The sequence below is a fragment of the Medicago truncatula genome, chromosome 8 (assembly GCF_003473485.1).
Source record: "Medicago truncatula cultivar Jemalong A17 chromosome 8, MtrunA17r5.0-ANR, whole genome shotgun sequence".
Lineage (NCBI taxonomy): Eukaryota > Viridiplantae > Streptophyta > Magnoliopsida > Fabales > Fabaceae > Medicago > Medicago truncatula.
In genome coordinates this window covers 10,158,042-10,182,573 of record NC_053049.1, presented here as the reverse complement: position 1 = coordinate 10,182,573, position 24,532 = coordinate 10,158,042, and the positions used below count along the sequence as shown (strand labels likewise).

Sequence of the window (24,532 nt, the reverse complement as noted above, 5' to 3'; positions counted from 1 at the left end):
TAAGTGATCTTTAGGATTGACTTAACCTTCAAACACTTCCAAAAAATTGACACAAAAAGTAGTTCTTTTTCTAGTAAAAGGTATTTTAAATAAGAATTTTGTTGAGATTAAAAAACCTTTGTATTAGTCGGTCCTAAATTATTCTAAAAAAATCATATATTAATTTCAATTTTTACAAATTCAATTAATTATTTGATATCTACGCCGAATATCCAAAGACATCGAGTAATTTTTTCTAAAAGAATTTATTGATATTTTCGATTTTAATGTCCAGCCTACCTCTTAAAAACACTATAAATGCTCAAGCCCAGAACTCCCTAAGTTCAAGGCATGCAATTAAGAATATCGCATACCAGATTTTGACGTATAACTAATTTTTGCGATTGGCGGTGTCCACTGTATATCCACTTTGTCTTTTTTGACAAAGCAATAAATGTAAGAATAATTAATTTTCTAATTAAAAACTATTAATTTTCAATCCAGATTTTACTTTTTTGAGAAAATGCTAGAACCAAAAAATAAATTTGTTCTAGTTTTTTTTTTGGTGAAGACAATAATAGTTGTCCTATTTTTCATGAAGCTCATAGAATTTATATTTTAAGTACTGGGTTTCTTCTCTAATGGTTTAGTTCAAGGCCATGTTTAATTTTAGATTTATTAGACTGTTTTTTTGTAATTTATCATTCTAAATATGTACTTTTTTGTCGATATTAAATAACATTGTATGTGATTTTTTAACAAAAAAAAAATATATTTTGAATATATGCTTATGAAAAAGATACAATTGTTCTGAGTGTGTTTCAAAGGCATATCCGCAGCATCTTTTATTCACGAAACATTTGTGGATGAGACGTGACCCCCATGCATTCAAGTCAGAATACTGGCCTTTCAATGTTCAACTAAAAAGACAAAGTTCTATTGATCAATCTTTATTTAGAAAACACACTTTAGGCTCTTTGATTGGTTACTTTTAAACAAATAAAGTGAAGTGGATTATAACATAATAGAATGAAGTGAAGTAGAGGGTAATTAAACAAAATTTTCATTTGGATGTTTCGATATTTTAAGATAAAATTGAACAAAGTTTTCATTCTATTATTGAAAAGAGTTGGGAAATTCCGACATAGAGAAAATAAAGAAACTTAATTACAACACAAAGAATATAATGTTGAATTCTAAAACGGAGAAAAAACCACGATTATTGTCTAATGACAACCATGTGAAAATTGTTATAACATATAAACTATCCACAATCACCACACGACCCCCCGGTACATTCACACTCTCCAAAGTAAATACTTACTCCCTCCGTTCCAAAATATAAGTAAATTTGACTTTTTAGGTTCATTCAATTATGAACCACATACATCATTAATTGAATGAACCTAAAAAGTCAAATTTACTTATATTTTGGAACGGAGGGAGTAACTACAACTCACAATATTCAAAGACAACAAGGAAGAAAAAAAAAAGTCAAATATAACTTTAAAGTGTTCTGACTGATGCATCTTAACGAATGATTTTTTTTTTATCAAAGCAATGAAAATAAATTGCAAACTAGGATTAAGGCTTGAACCTGTTTACAAAAAAGAAATAAAGGAAGCATAACATTACCCTTTAGCAGCAAATGAACAAAAAACAAAGAGGAGACTGCATGATAACCAAAGGGCTACAAACAAACCCTTAAATAATTCTAATCAGACATAGCCGCAGTTATGCAAAATCAGTTTAAGTGAAACTATTTCAAAATCAAACGGTCTTAATTCTCTAAATTTCCATAAGCAAAATCATGCAACATAAGTGGTAGAGCATATATATATATATATATATATATATATATTGCTCTTCTTGTCTTGCGCTTCAAGAAACAACTTGTGACCTACAAGACTTGTCAAGCAAGAAAACAAACAATTGAAGGAACCACCTTAATTAGACACACTTCAAAAACAATCTTATAGCCTTCAAGACTTGCCAAACAAAAAAGTAAACAAATGAATGAACCGTTTTGCTTGTCTTGCACTTCAAGATACAACATTGCTTGTCTTGCATTACCTTTTCCATTACAATTTTAAGTAATGTGAGACTTCTTCAACATGTATATTTTCAACCAACACCGACCATCTCCACTTTGATAGAAACTGATACATCTACTTCCATTGTCCTCATCAACGATCATAGTTTAAAAAACAATCATACTCCATCATAAAGAGTGTAATGACTTGAAGATAAACCACTTCAAGAATTTTCACATTGTTTTCATCAACGATCATAGTTCAAAAGAACTATCATACTCCATCACAAGAAGTATACTCTACTTGAACTAAACAACTCTAAGAATTTTCATGTGTCGAAAATCAGGTGAAAAACTTATGGTACAACTTTTATGTGGGCCGGAAGTTCTTCAACCACCGACATAATCTCATAACACAATTTGCATCATGATAATCAATATGTGTGTGCTAATCAACACCTTGTGTAATTCTGGTTGCATCAACACCTCATTGACATGAAAATTCTACAAGGCAAAATTGATTCGTTCATCAATTTTCTCTAGCCCATACTTCATGATGGGACTTGTGATTGCAACACTTTCATAATACCATCTTTCTTTTTGAAGAATAATACCATCTTTCTTTTTTGATGTGGAAGATCAAATAATTTTGCAAGCACAAAGCATAATAAGAACTCATATCCCTATATAGAGAAAATAAATCAAGACAATCACATCGCAAGAGTATAAAACAGAAACTCAAAATCTGATAAAGCCCACGATTGTTGTCTAATGACAACCAGATAGTAACATACGTGAAAATTGTTACCACACATAGACTAGCATCAACCACCCCACGACACCGAGTACATCCACACTCTCCAAAACAAATATCTAACTACATGTTACAACACCAAAAACTTAGAGCATAAGAGAGAAGGAAAAAATTCAAATATAAACTTAAAATGTTTTTGACCGCTGTATCTTGTGACGAAAAATAGATCATATATATAGGCATTGATTTTCTTGTCTTGCACTTCAAGAAACAAATTTATGAACTACAAGATTTATTGAACAAAAAAAGTAAAGAAGTGAAGAAACTACTTTAAAGTGCAACTTACTCTTACCTAAAAACATAAAAGGGTAAGTTTGTTAACTTACTCCCACTTATGACGAAAAAAACCATTTAAACTTTGTAAAGCCTACTTCTAATTAAAGGTTAATTTTCTAAATTTGTTTTTAACTTAATTTATTTTTTATATCATACTATGGATTTATCAAGCTAACAACTAATTCGGTACTCCTCTCAAAAAAAAAAAAAAAAACTAATTCGGTACTACTATATTTCACTTGTTCGACGACAACAACATAATGTGAGGGCTTCGGTGGGTTGAAGAACAAAATTTCACTTACATTTTTTTATGGGAAGAATATTGTTGTGAGGCTATTCAAGCCATAATGTAAGATTAAAAGAAAGAAAAAAAATACTCAAAATACAAGCCATAACGACAGCAACATTACATTGTGAAAAAACGTTGATCATGGAATCATTAGTGCATATAAAAATATAATTCTTCTTCATCTTGCTATTTGTTTAATTGCCCGTACCTTATTAGATGCTGACCAATTGTGCACCATGTGCATATCTTTAACTTATGTTCATAGAATCATTCTCATTGGTTAACAGTCACGTGGAGCTGCCTTAATATTCTTTTTTCTTTTTTGACACAAACCAAAATTCTTTGCAGTTAGGTTAGTGACTTAGGTCCAGGATTGTGTGGTCACTCACTAATTCTTAGGGTTTCAAAGCCAGATGAAACATTTTGGACCGTATCGTTTTTCATTCTATTGATTTCTTGTCTGCTCTACAAATTTGAAATTATAATTATTTTTTTAACAAAAATAAACAATATTCATTCATTCAAATTGATAGATTACATCGATACAATACAAATCCTAATTCGCTAAAAACAAAAATGATGAATCTGTGAACAAACTCACATCATCCATGTTAATAGCATAAAACGACAAAGTACTTATGCCTACAAATATGACTATATTTAAGTCTCCGAAATACTCATGTCTCCGGATCTGCAACGTTGACGACGCTAAAGTCATTGTCATTGATCGGATCTGCACTTGCTCAAAGCTAATTTTTCAACCTGAATCAAATAAACACCGTACTAAGATGAGAAATCAAACACACCGCACAAAGACGAGAAATCAAAACAAACAGAGTCGTTTAGAGACGACATAATCTCAAAAACAAACGAAAGGAAACAGAAAATATGTGAAATCACTTATTCAATTAGGATAGAAGAAAAAAACAACTCGGAGGGGTGATTATTGGGTCAAAATTGACCCTAAATCACCCCTCTAACATGAAGAAGAAGAAGAAAAAAAGGGTAACTGCTAGAGTTTGAGAATGAGAGAAAAGAGAGAGTTTTTTTTTTCAAATTATAAAATTTAAAAGTTATAAAATATCCTCCAAAACACGTTAAAAAAACTGTAAACATTTTGTATTTGTGTGAGTGGGTTAAGATATTTGAGCCATGCTCAATGTTCTAATCCTATTATGTATTTCCTACCTCAAAAAAAAAAAAGAGCATTTATTTGGGTTCCATAATGTTGAAAAGTTATAAAGTTTATAGCATTTGAGGCAGTATTTTAATATAATCTAGTCACTAAAGATAGGCATAAATGGTGGGTCCAAAACCTAATTTGAACAAGAAAAAGGACGGCTAAGAATTCGCATGCTGCTTCCATTTAGAGATTACAAAGAACTTATTTTTTGCAATAGCCAATCTATATTCAAAGGCAAATTATTGATTGTACGATATAAAAGATTAATGGATTGGATTAGTGGTGGATCTAAAATATCTTCTTAATGGAACAAAAAAAATAGTTATTGTTATGAAATTAATCAAAATTAGAGTAATGCAGAGTACATAGTCCTTGCAGCTACCGACTATACCTACGTGATAAATAATACTTAATTCTTAATGTGAACTAACACAAACTATTAGAGATAAAAGACAAGAAGGATTGCATGGAAAGACCAATAATTTGTTCAACGAAGTTAAATAGGGGACCAATGTAGGAAAAAAGTGTCCGTTAAGAAATCGAATCCTTATCCTAACTGCAAAAAATATTGTTGGACCATATGTATGTTGTGCAAATAGCTACATAAAGTTGATATTTTACAACACGTAACGATAAATAGTCATGTCAATATAAGTTCAAGGTGTTTGATTTTGATAGGTTCATTTTGCAAATTTGTTTTTACACATGATGGCCCTCTCATGATAGTGCACATGAAATTTGGGTCATCTTTTGAACTCTTTAGGATGCATATTAGCTATCAATGTTAAATCTTCTAGAGATTCGTGGAGTGTTGTGGATTTGTTCTTTTCTTTTATCGCCAAATGAAATTTACAATCACTAGAATAACTAACTTTTTTAAAGGGTGTCCTATACTTTCTACTTTCCTTTATTTAATCCCAAGCTAAAACATAAACATTGTTTGTAGAGGTGGCAAAAATGTCCAATCCACGAGTAAAATCCATCACGTGCACGTGACGGGTAGTTAAACGGGTATTTGATTATGCATTATTTTATAGATATGGACATGGATTTAATGATACATGTGCCTGCAGATACTCATACCTAATAATAAATTAAATAAATTATTAAAATATTCTTATATGTATATATAAGAGTTTGAGGTCTCATAAAACCCTAGTTTAATTATTGTACGTACGACAACTTTTCTCTTATGTCTAGTATTTCTGAGAAACAAATGAATGTGTAGTTCTATCACACATCATATGGATTATTATAGGATTCTAAGAATTATATATCTCAGATTCAGACAAAAAAAATAAAAGTCACTTGAAGGTTTTAAATGAGGTATATTTTAGATTAATTAGGTTTTAAACACTTTAAATTTAGATTTAAAATGTAACTTTTAATTAAGTCAATTTATTTGTTTCCTTCATTTTACATACGAGAGTTGGGGGTTGGGAACCTCCCGTAAAGTAAAAATCATTCATTTATTTTACTCGTAAATTTATGATTTGTTTGTCTTTCATAGGTCGTATGTAGAGCTGTCAAAACGGGCTATCCGGCCGGTTTAGCGCCGACTCTAATGGGCTTCGAGCTTTATTAGTCTAGGCTAAAAAAACCGGTTGAAAATGGGCTTGAAATATACTACCCGAGTCTCACCCTACACTGGCCGCGGGTTAAACGGGTCAGCCCGTATTAAAAATTCCATATTTAAAAAAAAAACTATAAAATACTCCTATACAATTTCTTATAAATAATATTTTTAATATGTATAAATAATGCCTAGCACGAAAAAAAAAATTGTGGATTTGTTCTTTTCTTTTATTGCCAAATGAAATTTTCAACCACCGGAATAACTAACTTCTTTAAAGGGTGTCCTATATTTACTACTTTCCTTTATTTAATCCCAAGCTAAAACATAAACATTGTTTGTAGAGGTGGCAAAAATGTCCAATCCACGAGTAAAATCCATCATGTGCACGTGACGGGTAGCTAAACGGGTATTTTATTATGCATTATTTTATAGATATGGACATGGATTTAATGATACATGTGCCCGCATATACTCATACCCAATAATAAATTAAATAAATTATTAAAATATCCTTGTATGTATATATAAGAGTTTGAGGTCTCATAAAACCCTAGTTTAATTATTGTACGTACGACAACTTTTCTCTTATGTCTAGTATTCTTGAGAAACAAATGAATGTGTAGTTCTATCACACATAATATGGATTATTATAGGATTCTAAGAATGAGGTATATTTTAGATTAATTAGGTTTTAAACACTTTAAATTTAGATTTAAAATTTAAATTTTGATTAAGTCAATTTATTTGTTTCCTTCATTTTACATACGAGAGTTGGGGGTTGGGAACCTCCCGTAAAGTAAAAATCATTCATTTATTTTACTCGTAAATTTATGATTTGTTTGTCTTTGATAGGTCGTATGCAGAGCTGTCAAAACGGGCTATCCGGCCGGTTTAGCGTCGACTCTAACGGGCTTCGAGCTTTATCAGTCTAGGCCAAAAAAAACGGTTGAAAATGGGCTTGAAATATACTACTCGAGTCTCACCCTACACTGGCCGCGGGCTAAACGGGTCAGCCCGTATTAAAAATTCCATATTTAAAAAAAAAAAAACTATAAAATGCTCCTATACAATTTCTTATAAATAATATTTTAATATGTATAAATAATGCCTAGCACGAAAAAAAAAATTGTGGATTTGTTCTTTTCTTTTATTGCCAAATGAAATTTTCAACCACTAAAATAACTAACTTCATTAAAGGGTGTCCTATTCTCACTGCTTTACTTTATTTAATCCCAAGCTAAAACATAAACATTGTTCGCCTTTCCAAGAAATATGATTCAACTACGGCTCCATTTCCGATGGGTGACCTAAATAAGTCCCCTACGGTAGGAGACATGATTTTTTTTTTTTTTTTTTAAAAACATAAATATGAACCATTGAATAAGGTTAACCAACCCTTATATCAAAATGCTTACTATAAGGTTAACCGGTTTGGGATTTTACAAAAAACATACAAAAAACACCATATCACAACACACTTATCAACACCAAAATACAACACTTTAGAACGACGAAGAATATGTACATTAATGTCATAATGATCGATTAGAGTGGATAAATTCAGACTTCTCGATTGATTAGAATATATAAATTTAGGATTCTTGATAAACGAGGCTAACACATTTTGTGATAGTTTTCCACACATAAAAGAACATTAACATGATTTTAGTTTTTAACCTCTTAAAATGGATGAATATTATTAGGTTTTAGTCATGGGTTCAATTCCTTTATTCATAATACGAAATCCTCCAATCTAGAGGAACCAAAAAAGTTGTATTAGAGTATAGTTTTGATATGATCACATGACATATTATATATATATATATATGGGTGGTCACGGTTCAGTTCATAAGAGAATATAATATAAATGATATTGAAATACAATCCTATTACTAGTCAGAAGGTTACATATATAATACAATTACGTGAATCTATAATTAATGAAAAGATATGTTTTGCTACTATACAACTAAGAGAGGGTTGACTACGAGTGAGTACCAATCAGTTACTTCTATACATTGATTGTCAAAATTCTCCTATTAATTCTTAAGTTGACTAACAGTCCAAGTCAGTATACATTGATTGAAATATTCTCCAATTAATTCTTAGGATAATTATTCCTTAATACGGTTAACCATAAAAACCGAATTGTTCGGAATAACCGAACTGTTTAAGATTTGGAATGAACTGAACCAAAATTATGGTTTGGTTAACCGTTTCTTATCGTACGAACTGAACCAAAATTTATATTTTGAATTTTTTTAATCCTTTTGCAAATTTAATTGTTTTTTTGTCCTTTTTAAATGTAATTGCAGGATACTTTCCTTTCAATAGAATGATTAATATGGTTCAAGTGCATGAAACGGTTCATCGTGATTGTTTGAAGCTATTAGAATGATAATATATAATAAATTTGGAGCTCCTTCATGTTTCAAGAGCTTGTTGTTGTGTTAAGAGTTCTTAGAGAGTTCATTGTTATAAACATGTTTATATCTTTGGAACCTTAAACAGCTAACTGTTTTGTTACCTCTATATTTCAATCTATTTCAATAATTTTTTAATGTTGTTAAAGTTCAATACATACATGAATAATTTAAAGCTTAGAAAATGCAATTGAGAGTACGAGTGTTCGCGGATTGGATAAGTAGAAAATAAAAGCATCATAAAGCAAATAAAATAATAGCCTTATACAAAACATACAAAGTAGTAGTCATTCAAGAAAAATTATCCAAATATTTATGTTTTATACAACCATACCATACACAAAATTCTGATCACTAACAATTAATCAAAAAGTTCAACTCTCTTAAGAAACAAAATCTGAAAATAAAGTCTTATAAAATGCACTCTACAAGTGAGTGCAAAACTAAGTTCCATCTTACTAAATTATTTTCCCAAAGTTGATTGTTTGATCCACATAGAAATGCACCTTAAATAAGAGACAAAAAACGATACTATTAGCCCAGCAAACAGAAAATTGAAATATAGCATGACATAAACATATTAACAACACTGCATAATGACAAGTTTAATTAAAATATAGTAGAACCACTATATCATATCACATAAACAACATAGAATTCATTCATTGAAGTTCCTCCCCAACTAGAAAGTGATAGCAGCACAACAAAGGATCAAATGAGCACAAACCAAAAACATATAAATTTCTATTACAATTAAATTAAGCTTATTCTTGCTATACTTTGTATTATTGATATCATACAATCTGCATTTTTTCATATTTTAACCATCTTTTGTTCAATCCATTTGATTGATTTGCTCATACTAAATCTCATTTTGAAGTACTCTATGACGAAGCAGAAACTCAATCACCCCACCTAAAAAAACAATAGTCAAACACAGTAATGCAACAAAAAATTAAAGCGTCATTTAAAAAATGTCGATAGACCTTACAAAATTAGTCATCTTACATAGTTTCCTAACATTATCTGCCAAATTTGATTACATAATATTTTTTTTATTGTGTTAATGTAGTTTTGCTTATATTAAGACCATCTTATATTGTAGATAACACAAAGCAAATAAGAGAAAAATCATTTATGAAAGCAACAAAAATATAAGAACATCATAAATGAAGATCATGACGACAAATATTAATCTCAATTGTTATCTTTATGATTTCAGATGATGATTGCCATTTTTCATCGTCTAAGATGACTGATTTTTGAGATGTTATATTTTAAAAAAAAAACGATATGTATGAACCAAAGCTGGATATATGAATCAAAATACACAAGTATACAATAGTAACAATATAGATACCAGTAAATTTACCTTTCTCCAATCTATGGATCTCATTATGGTCCTCTTCTGAAAACAAGTGGAGGGCGTTTGCTTTCAACCAGTCTTGTGTGCTAACAAGCACTTCCACCTTTTTGGGTGTTAGACAAGTACGATAATCACTAATAACCATTCCACCATTGCTAAATGCCGACTCTGAAGCTACTGTAGATGCAGGAATAGCTAATACCTCTCGAGCTATGCTTGTCAAAATACATGATTGCCCCACAAACTCATCATGTTATGAAGGTATCGAATCATAACTTCATTTGACTTGACATTGTCCACCGTTACCGTTAAGATTTTACCGTTCAACCCTCAATTCCTTAAATATGTGTCAACATATTTACCCAACATATCTTCGGTGTGACCCATGATTTGACAAAAGTTGATAATTTTCTCGTGCAGTTTCAACTCACCATTAACAAAATGAACAATCAGACTCATATAACTTAAATTTTTAGTTAGTTAACTGTTATCAAAATAATGGTTCGCTCGAGAATTTTTGAAATGCTTCAATTAATTTTGATATATATATATATATATATATATATATAATTTTCAAATTTAATCCATGTTGTTTATGATAAACATTCATATATCGTTATCTACAAACACACTCTTTAAAAAATATGTAATATTTATTTTTCTATTTTCTCCCCAAAGATGTTATTCACCCACCCCAAAAACTTGCAAACAAAATATAAGAAAAAACCAAAATCAAGCATCAAATATACAAAAAACCATCACATCACAAAACAATCATAACAACAAAATACAACACTTTAAGCAAACCGAACAACAAATAAAAGAGTGTCTTATTTTTTTTACATAACTACGACAAAAGAATAATTCATAAATCTTGGGGCAGAACAATTAAACAAACTCAACTCGAAACACAGACTAATTAAAACTGCGATAATTGTGTATTGAAATTGAATTATGGTTCCACACAGTTTTCTTACATGATTGGTATTTTTTTTCTTTTATCTGTTTTAAATAAAACATATATTAATTCCTATAAAATATCAAGAAAATTTTAATTAAATACATCGTAGAAACATTATTTTTGTGGTTACTAGTATTTTTTGCTAGGACCAGTGTCTCGAATATGTACATTGATGCTTCTTGAGCTTTTTATTTTTCAAAGGCACGAGTGATATTAGGTTGTTTCATGTATACCCCCACTCAATCCCGGAATCCCTACAAACATGTAAAATCTCTATTTAACCCTCAATAAATTTTATATAATTTAATTTATTCAATACTCGAGTTTTTTGGACAACTAAGTTATTATGTCAAAACATAAAATATGTTCGAGATAGCTAAATATTTGAGTTTCATTTAGCTAAATATGTTTGAAATAGCTTAATATTTGATTATTTCATGTTTTAATTTAAACTTAATATGCTAATAATTTTCTAGTTGCATCTTATTTAGGATCATTGGTTAAATAATAGGATATTGTCGTGGTTTGTGAGAGGGTAGTGTTAGTGCAGTGCATTCTTTTCTTTGTGTCATATTCTCCAAGACTAAAGGTCTTTTGCAGCCAAAATGAGGAATACAAATAGTAAAGTAATTTTTTTTTACTAAATAGGTAGAAAGTTAACATATTCACGATTCCTTAAAAATAACATATTTGAGGCATTGCAAGACGAGGAAAAAGATAAGAAATTTATATGTGATATAAGTTTTTGTTTAATCGTAATAATTGGAGACCGATGAGTTTAATTTTTTTTAACTAATTGTTAATATCACTTACGTGAGGCTACCACCAATTTTTTTTAATATACCGAAAAATATTACCTCCGATCTTATATATATATGAGACATTTGCGCATTTGTCGAACAAAAAGGAAACATTTTAGTAAGATAGTGCATTTGACGTTAAATTTAAACTAAATACATCAAATTTTATTGACTCAATTGTTTCTTATATAGCCATACTTGATAAAGATTATGAGCTCATACTTGTTTGAGCATTGGTTGATGTTGCTTTTGTTTTGTTTGTAATTTTGTAAAGTTTTTGTAGTCTCCTTAATACATCTTATGCTAGAGGGGCTCCTATTTAATTGTTAATATATCTCATTTTAGCTTGTTAAAAAAAAATTATGAGCTCATATGATAATTACTTTAACTTCCCCTTAAATAAATATTCTTAAGCAACAATTTTATGTTCTTTTTAATAATTATTCTAAAGCAAATATAATTTGTATGAATTAAGAAATTAGTGATTTGCTCTAATTCCACCGAGCATTGTGCATCTATTCATACTTTTTGTGCACATTCAGAATTCAGAATCACATGCTCAAGAGATTCATGTCTCTTCCACTCAAACTAACAAATAACATTTCTGGATATATAAATGCACTGCACATTTCCATTTTCAATGATATACATCAAAGGAAACAAAAAACATGATTCTTCTCAAATTCTGGATGAATTGGAGTAACTATTTTGACTTAAAAATTCCATATAATTTGATGCCTTCAACTATCAACTAAGTTCTCATGAAATCAGCTTACTCTTCTGAGGATATCTCACAAACATGAAGAAAAGAAAACATGATATTAAAGTGTTTATCTTAAAATTTTATACCATATATAGATCATTTATGTAATTTTACATAAATTAAAATGATTTGATATGTCATTGATATCTGAAACATCAAAATTAAAGTCTTTTAATATAAGTGTTAAAGACTTGAATATTGATGTTGCAACTAAATGATGAAGTATATAATTTTTTTTTTGAACAAGTCAAAATAGAATATATGATTTCATATTTACTTAAAATCGTGCCATTATATATATATATTTTTAAAATCTAAACTAGTATCTTTATCATTTGCAGCCGTTCCTACCTTAGCTTCTTCCAAATTTCTACATGATGCATAGCATTTTAAAGAGCCAGTGGAAAAAAAAAAAAGGAAAATGCATGTTACTACGAATATCCAATCCACGAAAAACACGACTTGTTATCTTCCGTTCATTTTCACAAATACACGGTCACGATCTTCACTAAATTCAGACTTAACAATTTTTCATTTTTTAAAACATCAACACGTTAAATTCTTAAATTTCGTAGAAAAATAGTAGTCTCAGGAAGAAAAAAAATACAATAAATTATTGTCACTAACACTAGCACCCATGATCATTGTTTTTTCTTCTTCTTTCTGATTGCCCAAAAAAGAATAATAATGGGCTATTCTAACGGGCCTTCTCTTACAACATCACTATTTGTTTCAGATCCATTAAGAGAAAAAGGGAAATTATGCAATAATTATATTTTTTATTTAATGAAATGAATTTTTTTTTGCAACTATGTTAGTGGTGCAAAATACTAGTATGTATGAATTGAATGCGAGTTTAGTATAATCACAATGATTAACTATAAAATAAAAGTTGCATTTAATTGCTTTAATACAATCATATTCACTGCAATTTTAAATTATCTATTTCTAATCGACCATTTTTATTGGTATCTCAAACCAATTTTTTTACAACCATAAAACTCAAATCAGAGTTATTACTTTAAAGATCCTAGTTCAATTTCAAATTTAATGTGAGTTATGCAACGAATTAATAAACTAATATAATTTCATTTCTTTTTCTTCTTATTTTATCAATGATGCTTCATATTTTCCCTATCTATCTATCTATCTATCTCACGAGATTCTACTATTATTATCACCACCCTCATCTAATCTACCCCTAAGTATACCAATAATTTATCTACATTATAAAATTATACAAATCCCAAATACAAAAACCCCCTTAAATGCAAACAACATTAACAAAAAACACTCTCTTCTCTCAAATAACGCCGAACCCCCATTTCTTCAATCCCTAATATTCATTTCTCATACCCTCGTTTTGCAGAACCCTTTTCTCTCAATTTCTACACCAAAATCCGATTTTGATCGCAACCCATTTTTCCTTATCCTTCATATTCATTGCCCATAATCACTTTTTCGCATTTTTCTATTCCTTCACTTCGTTATTGATTAGCCCCTTTCACTCTCCAACTCTGTTGGGATTAACCCTTTTTCGTTAGGGTTTTATTAATAATTTCAACTTTTTTCATTTTTTAACTAAACAACTTTATTTTTGATTTCTTTTATTGTTCTGATTTATTGGGTTGTTCTTCTTTTTGGGAAAAATCTGATTTTTATTTTTTTTGGGGATTTTTTGTTAGTTGCTTCATGCTTTGAAATTGTTGTTTTTTAGGTGTTTTTGTTGTTTTTTGATATACCCTAGATTTGATTAAGTTGAAATCTATAGTTTTGAAGTTCATAGGGAATAATTTTGTATCTTGGTTTTTTTGTTGTATGCACTGTTATTGTTTTTCCCTTCAAGAGTTTGAGGGGAAAATCTATTGTTGCAAGGTTTTTGTGTGAATTTTTAGTTGGTTTTAATTTCAACATTGGTTATTGGGGTTTATATTATCAAGAAGTTGTGTATTAGGTTGGGTTGGTAGGTTTAATTAGGAGGGTTGAAAAGTTAAGGCTTTTTTGCATGGGAGAACATGAAGAGTGGGCACAGCCACAAAGTGGGCTATTGCCAAATGGTTTATTACCAAATGAAGCTGATTCTGTGATACAGGTGCTTGACTCGGAGCGGTGGTTGAAGGCTGAACAAAGAACTGCAGAGCTGATTGCCTGCATTCAGCCTAATTCACCCTCTGAGCAGCGCCGAAATGCAGTTGCAGAATATGTCCAAAGGCTGATCACTAAGTGCTTCCCTTGTCAGGTGGGTTTTATGTGTTGATTGTGGATTATTTTTTGCTTGAGAATTTTGATTGGTTAGTTTAGTCATGCATTACTTTAGCTTGTAAGTTTTCTATGGTACTGTAATTTTTGAAGATTGTTAACTTGTATGATATATCACAGTATCATCGTTGAAGGATGTTAGCACACGATAACACTATTCTGCTGTTGTAAATCTTGAAATGGAGCTGTGCTAAGTCAGAAACCCTAATTTGTTGTTAGAAGCTGCATATATGATGTGTTTTTTGTTGTTGGTGAATGGTCTATTGTGGTTTTGGTAGTGAAATTATGTTTTCCCATTAGTGAATAATTTTGTATCATGCCATTTTGATTCAATGATTTATGTTGTTATTTTTCGTTCATAATTCCACATTATTGTGTGAATGATTGTTTTTCAGTTGCAGGTGGTCACCTTTGGGTCGGTTCCACTAAAAACTTATTTGCCTGATGGAGATATTGACTTAACAGCATTCTGTAAGAATCAAACTTTGAAGGATAATTGGGCACATCAGGTTCGTGACATGCTGGAGAACGAAGAGAAGAATGAGAATGCAGATTTTCATGTCAAGGAGGTTCAATACATCCAGGCGGAAGTATGTTTTCTAACAAGACACTATCTTTGTAATTGTTGAACTCTGTCTCTGTTCTTATAGTGTTGACTAATCACTGAAATAATTATGAGTAGTCGCTTTCTCATAGTGCTGTCACTGCTGTTCTTAAGTTTGGAATCTTCTCGAGTTTATGTGAGGCATTGACACATTCAGTGAGAATGAAAGTTTCATGTAGTGAAGGGGAGGATAGTGGAGAGGAGGTATTTTGATGTATGGAATGGGAGGGTAAATAACCCTCTCCTTGTTTGGTTTACAAGGGTGGAGAGGAGTGAAAACAAAACTAGTTCACTAGTTACTACTATTATTATACCCTTGTGATGGTAAACATTATATAACGAGTAACAAGACTTTTAACCATTTTTCTCTTCCCTCCAAATCGTCCAACGTTGGAGAGGAACCAAAACTGAGATGAGGATTCCCCCCTCTCCTCCTCCCTAGACACACACGCACAAAAAAACAATAGTATGCCAAGGAAGTATACTTGGTGGTTTATCTTTAGTTATTGACTCAAGGGTACATGACGAATTTACTGTTTTGCTTCCTTTCATTGCGTTGGCTTGTGCGTGCACAAACCCATGCTTCATTGGACATGTGATTTACTTAGTCCTAAAATAAATGAGTAAACTGCTTTAACATCAAACATAAATAAGTGGAATAATTTTTGTTATGTGGCTGTCGATGTAGAGTAATATCCGTAATCATTCCTTCTGCTTGCTTTCTCCTCATTATTGACCTATCTGATAGGTGGGTGGGTTTTATTAATGCACGTGTTAAATATATGTGTACCCTTGAAGATTCAACTGATATTTCTAGCAGTACATCCACATTTATCAAATGCACTAGTGATACATACTATCTCATCACTAGAACACTGCTTTTTTTGAGGATGAAAGGAATGCATTTAGGTGGTTGTTCAAGACTGTTGTTTGTCACAGAAGGTTAAAGTCATGGAACATTAGTATTTATTTATTTTTTTATATTAAAAAAATGATAATTATGGATATGAAGTGATATTGTGGTATCCATAAATTCAATGTTCAAATTATGTTTCTCTTATGAATGTTGTTTCTTTTGTTATGAGTGTGGGGGGGAGTGGGTGAAACTACATTAACAAGTCATATTACTTTTTAAGTTGTTATGCCAGATTGTTGTAGAAGCTTGATGATATAGTATTTCTGATTATAGTGAAGCAGCAACGCAATTTTAGGTTGCACCGCTGTGGCGAAAGACCTAATACTAGTAAAACAATTGCTAGCTTGAAAAACACATTTTCTGCAATTAATTGTTGATTTCATATTTTATTTTTGAAGCTGGTTGTTAAATTTGATTATGCATTTAAAATGCATAAAATTCTCCGTGTTGGTGACTTGATGCACAAGCTATTTGTTTCTACAGTTATAATTCTTGCTATTTAACCTGTATATTTATTATTTTATATTTCTTTCATTCATATTTGCAGGTAAAGCTTGTAAAATGTCTTGTTGAGAATATCGTAGTAGACATTTCATTTAACCAGTTAGGAGGGTTGTGCACCCTTTGTTTTCTTGAGGAGGTAATTTGGTGTATCTTTGAAGCCCCCCTATGTATCATTTCTTGGAAGTTTGACCATGATACTATCTTTTACTTGGATTTACAAGAATTTGAATTTGCTGTGCCGTAGGTTGATGGTCTGATTAACCATAATCATTTATTCAAGCGTAGCATTATATTGATAAAAGCTTGGTGTTACTATGAAAGCCGTATACTTGGTGCCCACCATGGACTTATCTCAACATATGCATTAGAAACCTTGGTTCTTTACATATTTCATGTTTTCAACAATTCCTTTGCTGGACCACTTGAGGTAGCAGACATGACAACCACTTGCTTTAATTTAGTGTTTTTTACTATAGATTTGACACGACACCGTCTCTGCTTATATAGGTTTTGTATCGATTCTTGGAGTTCTTTAGTAAGTTTGACTGGGATAATTTCTGTGTAAGTCTATGGGGTCCAGTACCAATTAGTTCACTCCCGGATGTGACAGGTAGTCAGTTACATTGTAATTGATTTTTCCCTTTCTATATGGATTTAAGTCCGTCATGTGTATTGATTGTTTTTCTTCTTGGCTGTCTTAACATTTTCCAATTTCTACAGCTGAACCTCCTCGAAAAGATGCAGGAGAATTGCTGCTTCACAAATCATTTCTTGATGCTTGCAGCACAGTTTATGCTGTTTTTCCGGGTGGTCCAGAAAACCAGGGGCAACCCTTTGTTTCCAAGCATTTCAATGTCATCGATCCTTTGCGTGTTAACAATAACCTTGGCCGCAGTGTCAGCAAAGGTGTGTTGATCTCAAAAAATAAAAATAAAAATTTAACTGGGCTTATTTTGTACATCGCTGTTTCACTATTTGTCGGATTGATAATTTTGAAAGAGTTCATTTCACATGTCCCTGTTGCTATTTTAATGTTACAATTAAAGCATTTGTTCAAACTTTTCTTGAAAAGACACATGGTTGTGTATGTTTATCATCTTTTATACACATGCGTATTTTTTTTCCTTTCTTGTTTTTTCCCCCTGTTGCAAGAAACCTATGCAATGGATGTATAGTGAATAGTAATACCACTCATCAACAGATATTGAACATTTTTCATCATTTACATGACAACCGGCATTGTATCCCTACATGACTATGGTAATGTACTTCAAACATATGTTTTTAGTCTCCGATATTGGACAATATGGAAGATTGGTGCTTGTGTGTTTGTAGTCTCTGATAGTTTTGGTGTTTGTTTGGGATTTGAAAATTGAAAAGAAAAAAAAAAATCATCGTTCAAAATACTTATACAATTAAGGCTTAAATGCTCTTTTGGTCCTTTAAGTATTTATTTAGTATCGCTTTGGTCCCATAAGTAATAAAAGGTCCGTTTTGGTCCCTTAACTTTATTGAAAGTATCGGTTTGGTCCTTTCTGTTAATTTAATTCAAAAAAATGTTAAATTTTGATCCCTTATCTTATTTAATTAGTATTAGTTTGGTCCCTTAACTTATTTAATTAGTATTAGTTTGGTCCCTAAACTTAACGTTTTTTTGAATTAAATTAACATAAAGGATCAAACCGATACTTTAAATAAAGTTAAGGGACCTAAACGGACCTTTTATTACTTATGGGACCAAAGCGATACCAAATAAATACTTAAGGGACAAAAAGAGCATTTAAGCCTACAATTAAACAATTTCTGTCAAAAAATTATATAATCAAACAAATGTTTGAGTATGGCAAACTTTATGCACCCTGCTACAGCTAATCTTGTATGATTTTAGTGGACAATTTAGTTTTCCTTTAATTATTTTTCATTGATATATCCTGTGATTAGGCTAATTTTGCATTTATGATACATGTGAACCAGGTAATTTCTTCAGGATTCGCAGTGCCTTTGCATTTGGGGCTAAAAAGTTGGCTAGATTACTTGACTGTCCAAAGGATGAATTGTTTCTTGAAGTCAATCAGTTCTTTTTGAACACTTGGGACAGACATGGAAGTGGGCAACGGCCTGATGCTCCAAGCAATGACCTATGGCGTTTGAGGTTATCTAGTCACGACGAATCACAGAGTTCTAAGAATCTCCAGAACAATAATCATAAAATTGATAATACCTCGAATCACGAGTTTCATGCTGAAAGGGAACAATTTTCACATAGTGGTGTATCTCAGCTTAGTAATGTACCATCTGAAAACTCGTCTAAAAATAGTGATGTTTCTACATTTTCCCGTACTCAGGGTCAAAAGAGTTATGTAAACCAAAATAATTCAAGGAACTTGGATCAAGCTCGAAGGGAAACTACTTCTACTCAAGGTGCTTATGTTGATAAAAGTCAGAGAAATGTGAAAACTAATATCCCAGTCAGTGATCTTCGTGGAAGGTTTTTTGCCAGGACACGTTCTAGCCCGGAGCTGACTGACTCGTATGGCGAAGTTTCTTCCCAAGGAAGGCGTACAAGAACAACAGAAAACGTTAAAGGCCAAAATTCCTTTGTAAAGTTGGAGAATGGTCGCAGGAAGAATTTTGAGCCAGATGTAGCTGCAAGAGTCGATGACTCATCTGGTAGGCACTCATCTCATCATGCTGTTGGCAGTGCTGCTGAATCGATTAGTAATCATGAAGAACCAAGCTCTGGTGTCATGGGTGAAGAGTTAGCATCTGTTGCCGGAGCAGGTGGAATGCAGATGATGAATCAGGAAGAGCAAGATCTTTTGAACATGATGGCATCTCCCCCCGCTCAAGGTTTCGGTGGTCAGGCTCAATATCCAATGAATCTACCTCCTGGTCATCTACCATTTCCATTTCCGCCTTCTATTCTGGCATCAATGGGATATGGTCAAAGAAATATGGCTAATATTCCTTTTATTGAGGCTCCTTGGGGTACAAATATGCAATTTCCTCAAGGTTTAGTCCCTTCACCATTGCATCCATATTTTCCTGGATTTGGGTTGCACCCAAATCCACAAGATTTGGCCGAAACCGGCAACGAGAATTTCAATTCTGTTGAAATGAATGCGGCGGAAGCTGATAATGATTTCTGGCATGAGCACGAGAGAAGTTCTGCTAGTGGTGTTGAAGCCGATAATGGAAATTTTGAAATGCTTCCAGATGATAAACAACAGTCAACTTCAGGTAGTTATAACTTCGCTCCATCTTCTCGTCCAGGCAGCTCTAGTAGTTCCGCTAGAAATCACCAGAAGTTTACTAGAGAAAATCGAGGGCCAACAAGAGAAGAGCATATTGATAATTTTCACTATCAAGATGGCCGGAGAAATGAGGTTTATCTTGATGATAGAATAGCAAATTCTGAGTTACCGAGTGCTCCACCTTCAAGCTCCTTTAGAAGTAAGAGCCCTTCAGAAAGTTCATGGGATGGATCGTCAGCAAAATCCTCAAAATCAACAAGGGAAAGAAGGGGGAAGAAAAGTACTCCCTTAGTGGCTGCAACTGTTCACGGTAAGGGTAAAAATGTCTCAGAAACTACATCTAATCGAGCAGACGACGAAAACAGAGAGTGGACTCCTTTGTTGACTATGCAATCTGATATGTTAGAAAGAAGCACCGAGCCTGCAACTGGTTCGTCTTTGCAAGTTCAAAGGCATCAACTATCTGGTTTTGAAGCTGCTCAGACAAGTGGATCAGATTCCCAATCACCCATAGCTCCTGTGATTTTAGGTCCTGGTTCTCGCCATAGAGCTGTTGATAATTCTGGAGTTGTTCCATTTGCTTTTTATCCTACAGGTCCTCCTGTGCCCTTTGTTACAATGCTTCCCTTTCCCTTATATAATTTTCCAACTGAGCCTTCTGAGACATCAACAAGCAACTTCACTGGGGAAGAAGGGGCCGAGAACAGTGATTCTGGTCTAAATTTCGATTCATCCGAGGGATATAACCACTCTGAGGTGTCAAGCCCTTCAAATTCAATGAGAAGGGCGGGTATAGAGTCCTCTGACCACAAGCCTGATATTCTTCATAGTGACTTCGCTAGCCACTGGTCAAATTTGCAATTCGGCCGATTATGTCAAGGTCCAAGTCAACCTCCTTCAATGATGCATCCTTCGCCTGCAATGGTGCCTCCTGTTTACTTGCAGGGTCGATATCCTTGGGATGGTCCTGGAAGACCTCCTTCAGCTAACATGAATCTTGCCACTCAGCTCATGAACTATGGACCACGCCTTGTTCCCGTTCCTCCTCTCCAATCGGTTTCAAATAGACCTACACATATTTACCAACATTTTGTAGAAGATATGCCCCGGTATCGAAGTGGTACAGGAACCTACCTGCCAAATCCGGTATGATAAATTTATGAGACTTTCGTACTTGTGCAGTTTTCTTTCTCCTTCCTACTCGTGTGTATCAGAAGTGTTCTCTTTTCTAGAATCTATGTTCATTTTTTAAATTTCTTTCAGAAGGTTTCTGTTCGAGACCGCCATTCGACGAATACCAGAAGGGGAAATTACAACTATGATAGAAGCGATCATCATGGTGACAGAGAAGGAAACTGGAATATGAATTCAAAGTTGCGATCAACCGGGCGTGGCCATAATCGTAACCAAGGGGAGAAGCCAATCTCAAAATCGGAGCGGTTGGCAACTAGTGAGAACCGTTCTGAGAGGCCATGGAGTTCACACAGACACGACTCATTCATTCCTCACCAGAACAGTCCAGTCCGTGGAAATTCCTCGCAGAACAGTCACGCAAATGTAGCATATGGAATGTATTCTATACCTGGCATGAACCCTAGTGGTGTATCATCAAATGGACCAACAATGCCATCTCTTGTTATGTTGTATCCTTATGATCATAATACTGGCTATAGTTCACCAGCGGAGCAGCTAGAGTTCGGGTCTATGGGACCAATGGGTTTCTCGAGCACCACTGAACTATCGCAGCCAAATGAGGGAAGTCGATCTGGTAATGGCACACTTGAAGAGCAAAGGTTTCATGGTGGCCCTGCTCAACGATCTTCACCAGATCAACCCTCTTCGCCCCATGTCTCAAGGTAGTTTTTCTCCGTTTAATTATCTTGGTTATTTAAATTTAAGAGTCCTGTTGATGAGAGTTCTTACATTGAAATTATATATTGGAAAGCATAGCGTTCAATACATTGATAAATGAGATGCTATTTTTTCTGTGAATGATCATTAGTTTTGAAGTTTTAATCAATGTCCACTGGTTAGCTTTTGCATAAATTTAATTATTATTATTATTATGGCTGTTCATTTGGACTGTTTTTTTAATGCCTTGATTTTGTGGTTTTTAACAGGGGGCCTGATTCTAACGTCAGATAAGTGGCAAGGAGGATTATCAACTAAAAGAGATGATGAGGATGTGTACCTCCTTTTGTTGTATCAAAATAGACACTGGCTTAGGTTCAGAATTTAGAAATTTTACCATGTTGCATATTTGTCAGGTTCGGTTTTACAGTACTAGGTACTTGTTTTAGAACACGCAGAATATCTTTGATGATAAACTTTTTGACATTGTTACACAGCTTATTAACGAAATTGTCATAAAATAATGTTAGATGTCATTTGCAATTGCATTTGTCTTGACATTTCCATGACAATCTTCCCTGAAATTCCACACCAAATGATCTGTCATAGTTTTGAAATTGGCCGGCTCACATTAAACCTTTATTAGATTTGAGATCGAACGATCAAAATTAAATATTGTGTCGCAATTAAAGCATGTAATCTGAATCCAAAGATTATAGTACCACTTAATATGACTGTTGAATTCTTCTACTCAAGGTGACAGGAATTTAGAGGTTAAATGCAATGAGCCTGTTTGGGAGGGGTTGGTGTGAAGTAATGAGTGCATATAATCTTGCAGTCATTGCATATTTGTTCTCAATTGGACGGTCAGAAATTTTGCCAACTACATGTAGTTTTGACCGTTGTGTAGGTGCACACTAATGAGTTGATGCATTCAAAGTTGTGACTTCGGCGAGGAAAGTAAGGTTATTCTCCTCCCTACTTATCATTTTCTCTTCCACCGGGTCAAATTTGATCAAATTCAATGCACAAAAATATTGATTGTCTTTTGTTTTGATCGAGTGTTCAATCTATATTTTTAACACTAAAATTGAACTAAATAAATATAGTCATGAATGAGTCGGTTTGTATTAGTTGGTTATACAAAATCAACCTAGACATTGTTGTGTTGGTTTGAATTTGTTGGTTATACAATAAAATAGAGCCATGCTATCTCGCAAGAGATTTCCCGCGAAATTTTCACGATTGCAACCATTTTGCTATATATTTAAATTTTTGTCAAAATGAAGAAAGAGGCTTGGATAAAAAGTAACCGATGATGTGAACTGTTCAACGCTTGATCCTTGTCATTTTGTGATATTAAGTTGCCAAAGTAAAGTGTTGGAAAATGAGATTACCAGATATTTATAGTGAAATACTTTGATAAATGTTTAGTGAAGAAGAGGAAATGGATGGTGAGGTTGAAGAGAGATGAAAATTGAAAAATTAAATAAGAAAATGGAACAGAGAAGTTTTGAACAAGAGAGAGCGCATATGCAGATAGAAAAGTGCCACGTCGTGATGCTTAGGGATAAAAATCTCGCTATATTTAACATTTTTCAATAAAATAACTAAAATTTATAAAAAAAAAAAAAAAAAGAAAAAAGTTCAATGAGAATACAAGTGGTACTTCAACATAAAAAAAAAGTACAGAACTTCAATAGTTAAATTGAATAAAACACTTCACTCAATGCTTATCATTCTCTCAAAGACCAATACAATCATTTAATGAGGCACTAACCGTGGCATGTCTATTGTTGGCTGAAAATTATTTAATGTTACAAATTTGATAATAAGATTAACCAACAATGAATGAATAAATTCAAGTGATAGGAGACTTGGACATCCCTTAAACAAGTGGATGCTTAGGAAAAATATATGAAACAAAGCGTTAAAAACTAATAATAAAATGTTTAAAGATTTCTATCGAGAAAGATATGATAAAATGTAAGGGACTTATTATAAAAGGGTTTTTCTATCATGTGCAAATTTGCACATGTTAAGAAGTTTAAAGTAGTAATTTTAACTTGGAACTTGTGTTTTTTATATTAAATATGTAGCTTTTAATCAATAATTGTTGGTTTTCAATGAAAAATTACTAATTTTAGTTACCTTAACATGTGCAATATTGCACATGTTAGACAAACCCATTATAAAATACTGAAGACTAGTTACTTTTATTTATTTGAAGAACAAAAGAGAAGGAGTAAGTAAAGACGGATTTTGAGGTTTATATTTCTAAATAAACAATGATGAATGAAAGATTAAACTATAATTTTATTATTGATGCAAAGAAACTAATTGAGTGAGATCACGTGTGAATGTACAACTATGAGTGGTTGATTAAAGTATTTGAAAGATCTTTGGAAGGTTTTGAACAATTGAAGATATGTTGTTAGTGTTTAAATATTGTCGTTCGGATAATTTTGATCAAGTAGTGTTATTTAAGCATTCATTTATTTGACAATCAAATGAACAATCATATTTTTATATAAAAAAAATGCATTGATACGAAAACTAAAGTAATAGAAGGAGAAAATAAAAATATAATGTGAGAAAGAAAGTTGTTACAAAAATTATTATAAAATTATTGTTCAAATATCAATTCTAATGAGACATTTCACAATGTCACTTTTTCTAAGA

General features: G+C 32.3%; 1 protein-coding gene across 5 annotated transcripts; it reads left to right on the top strand.

Annotated features, from left to right (window-relative positions):
* The first annotated feature begins 13,632 nt into the window (after positions 1 to 13,632).
* Positions 13,633 to 22,434, top strand: LOC25500713 (uncharacterized). Of its 5 annotated transcripts, XM_024772244.2 has the most exons (10): positions 13,636 to 14,701; positions 15,117 to 15,311; positions 16,789 to 16,881; positions 16,990 to 17,172; positions 17,253 to 17,355; positions 17,466 to 17,651; positions 18,720 to 20,309; positions 20,595 to 21,145; positions 21,263 to 21,855; positions 22,120 to 22,434. In XM_024772244.2, the coding sequence occupies exons 1-10, from the start codon at positions 14,468 to 14,470 to the stop codon at positions 22,142 to 22,144; spliced, it is 3,753 nt and encodes a 1,250-aa protein (XP_024628012.1). In that variant the 5' UTR covers positions 13,636 to 14,467; the 3' UTR covers positions 22,145 to 22,434. The 5 variants fall into 5 exon arrangements, with proteins under 5 accessions (XP_039684762.1, XP_024628012.1, XP_024628011.1 ...); XM_024772243.2 differs by having other exon boundaries at positions 18,720 to 21,145; positions 21,266 to 21,855; XM_024772242.2 differs by having other exon boundaries at positions 13,637 to 14,701; positions 18,720 to 21,145.
* The last annotated feature ends 2,098 nt before the right edge of the window (positions 22,435 to 24,532 follow it).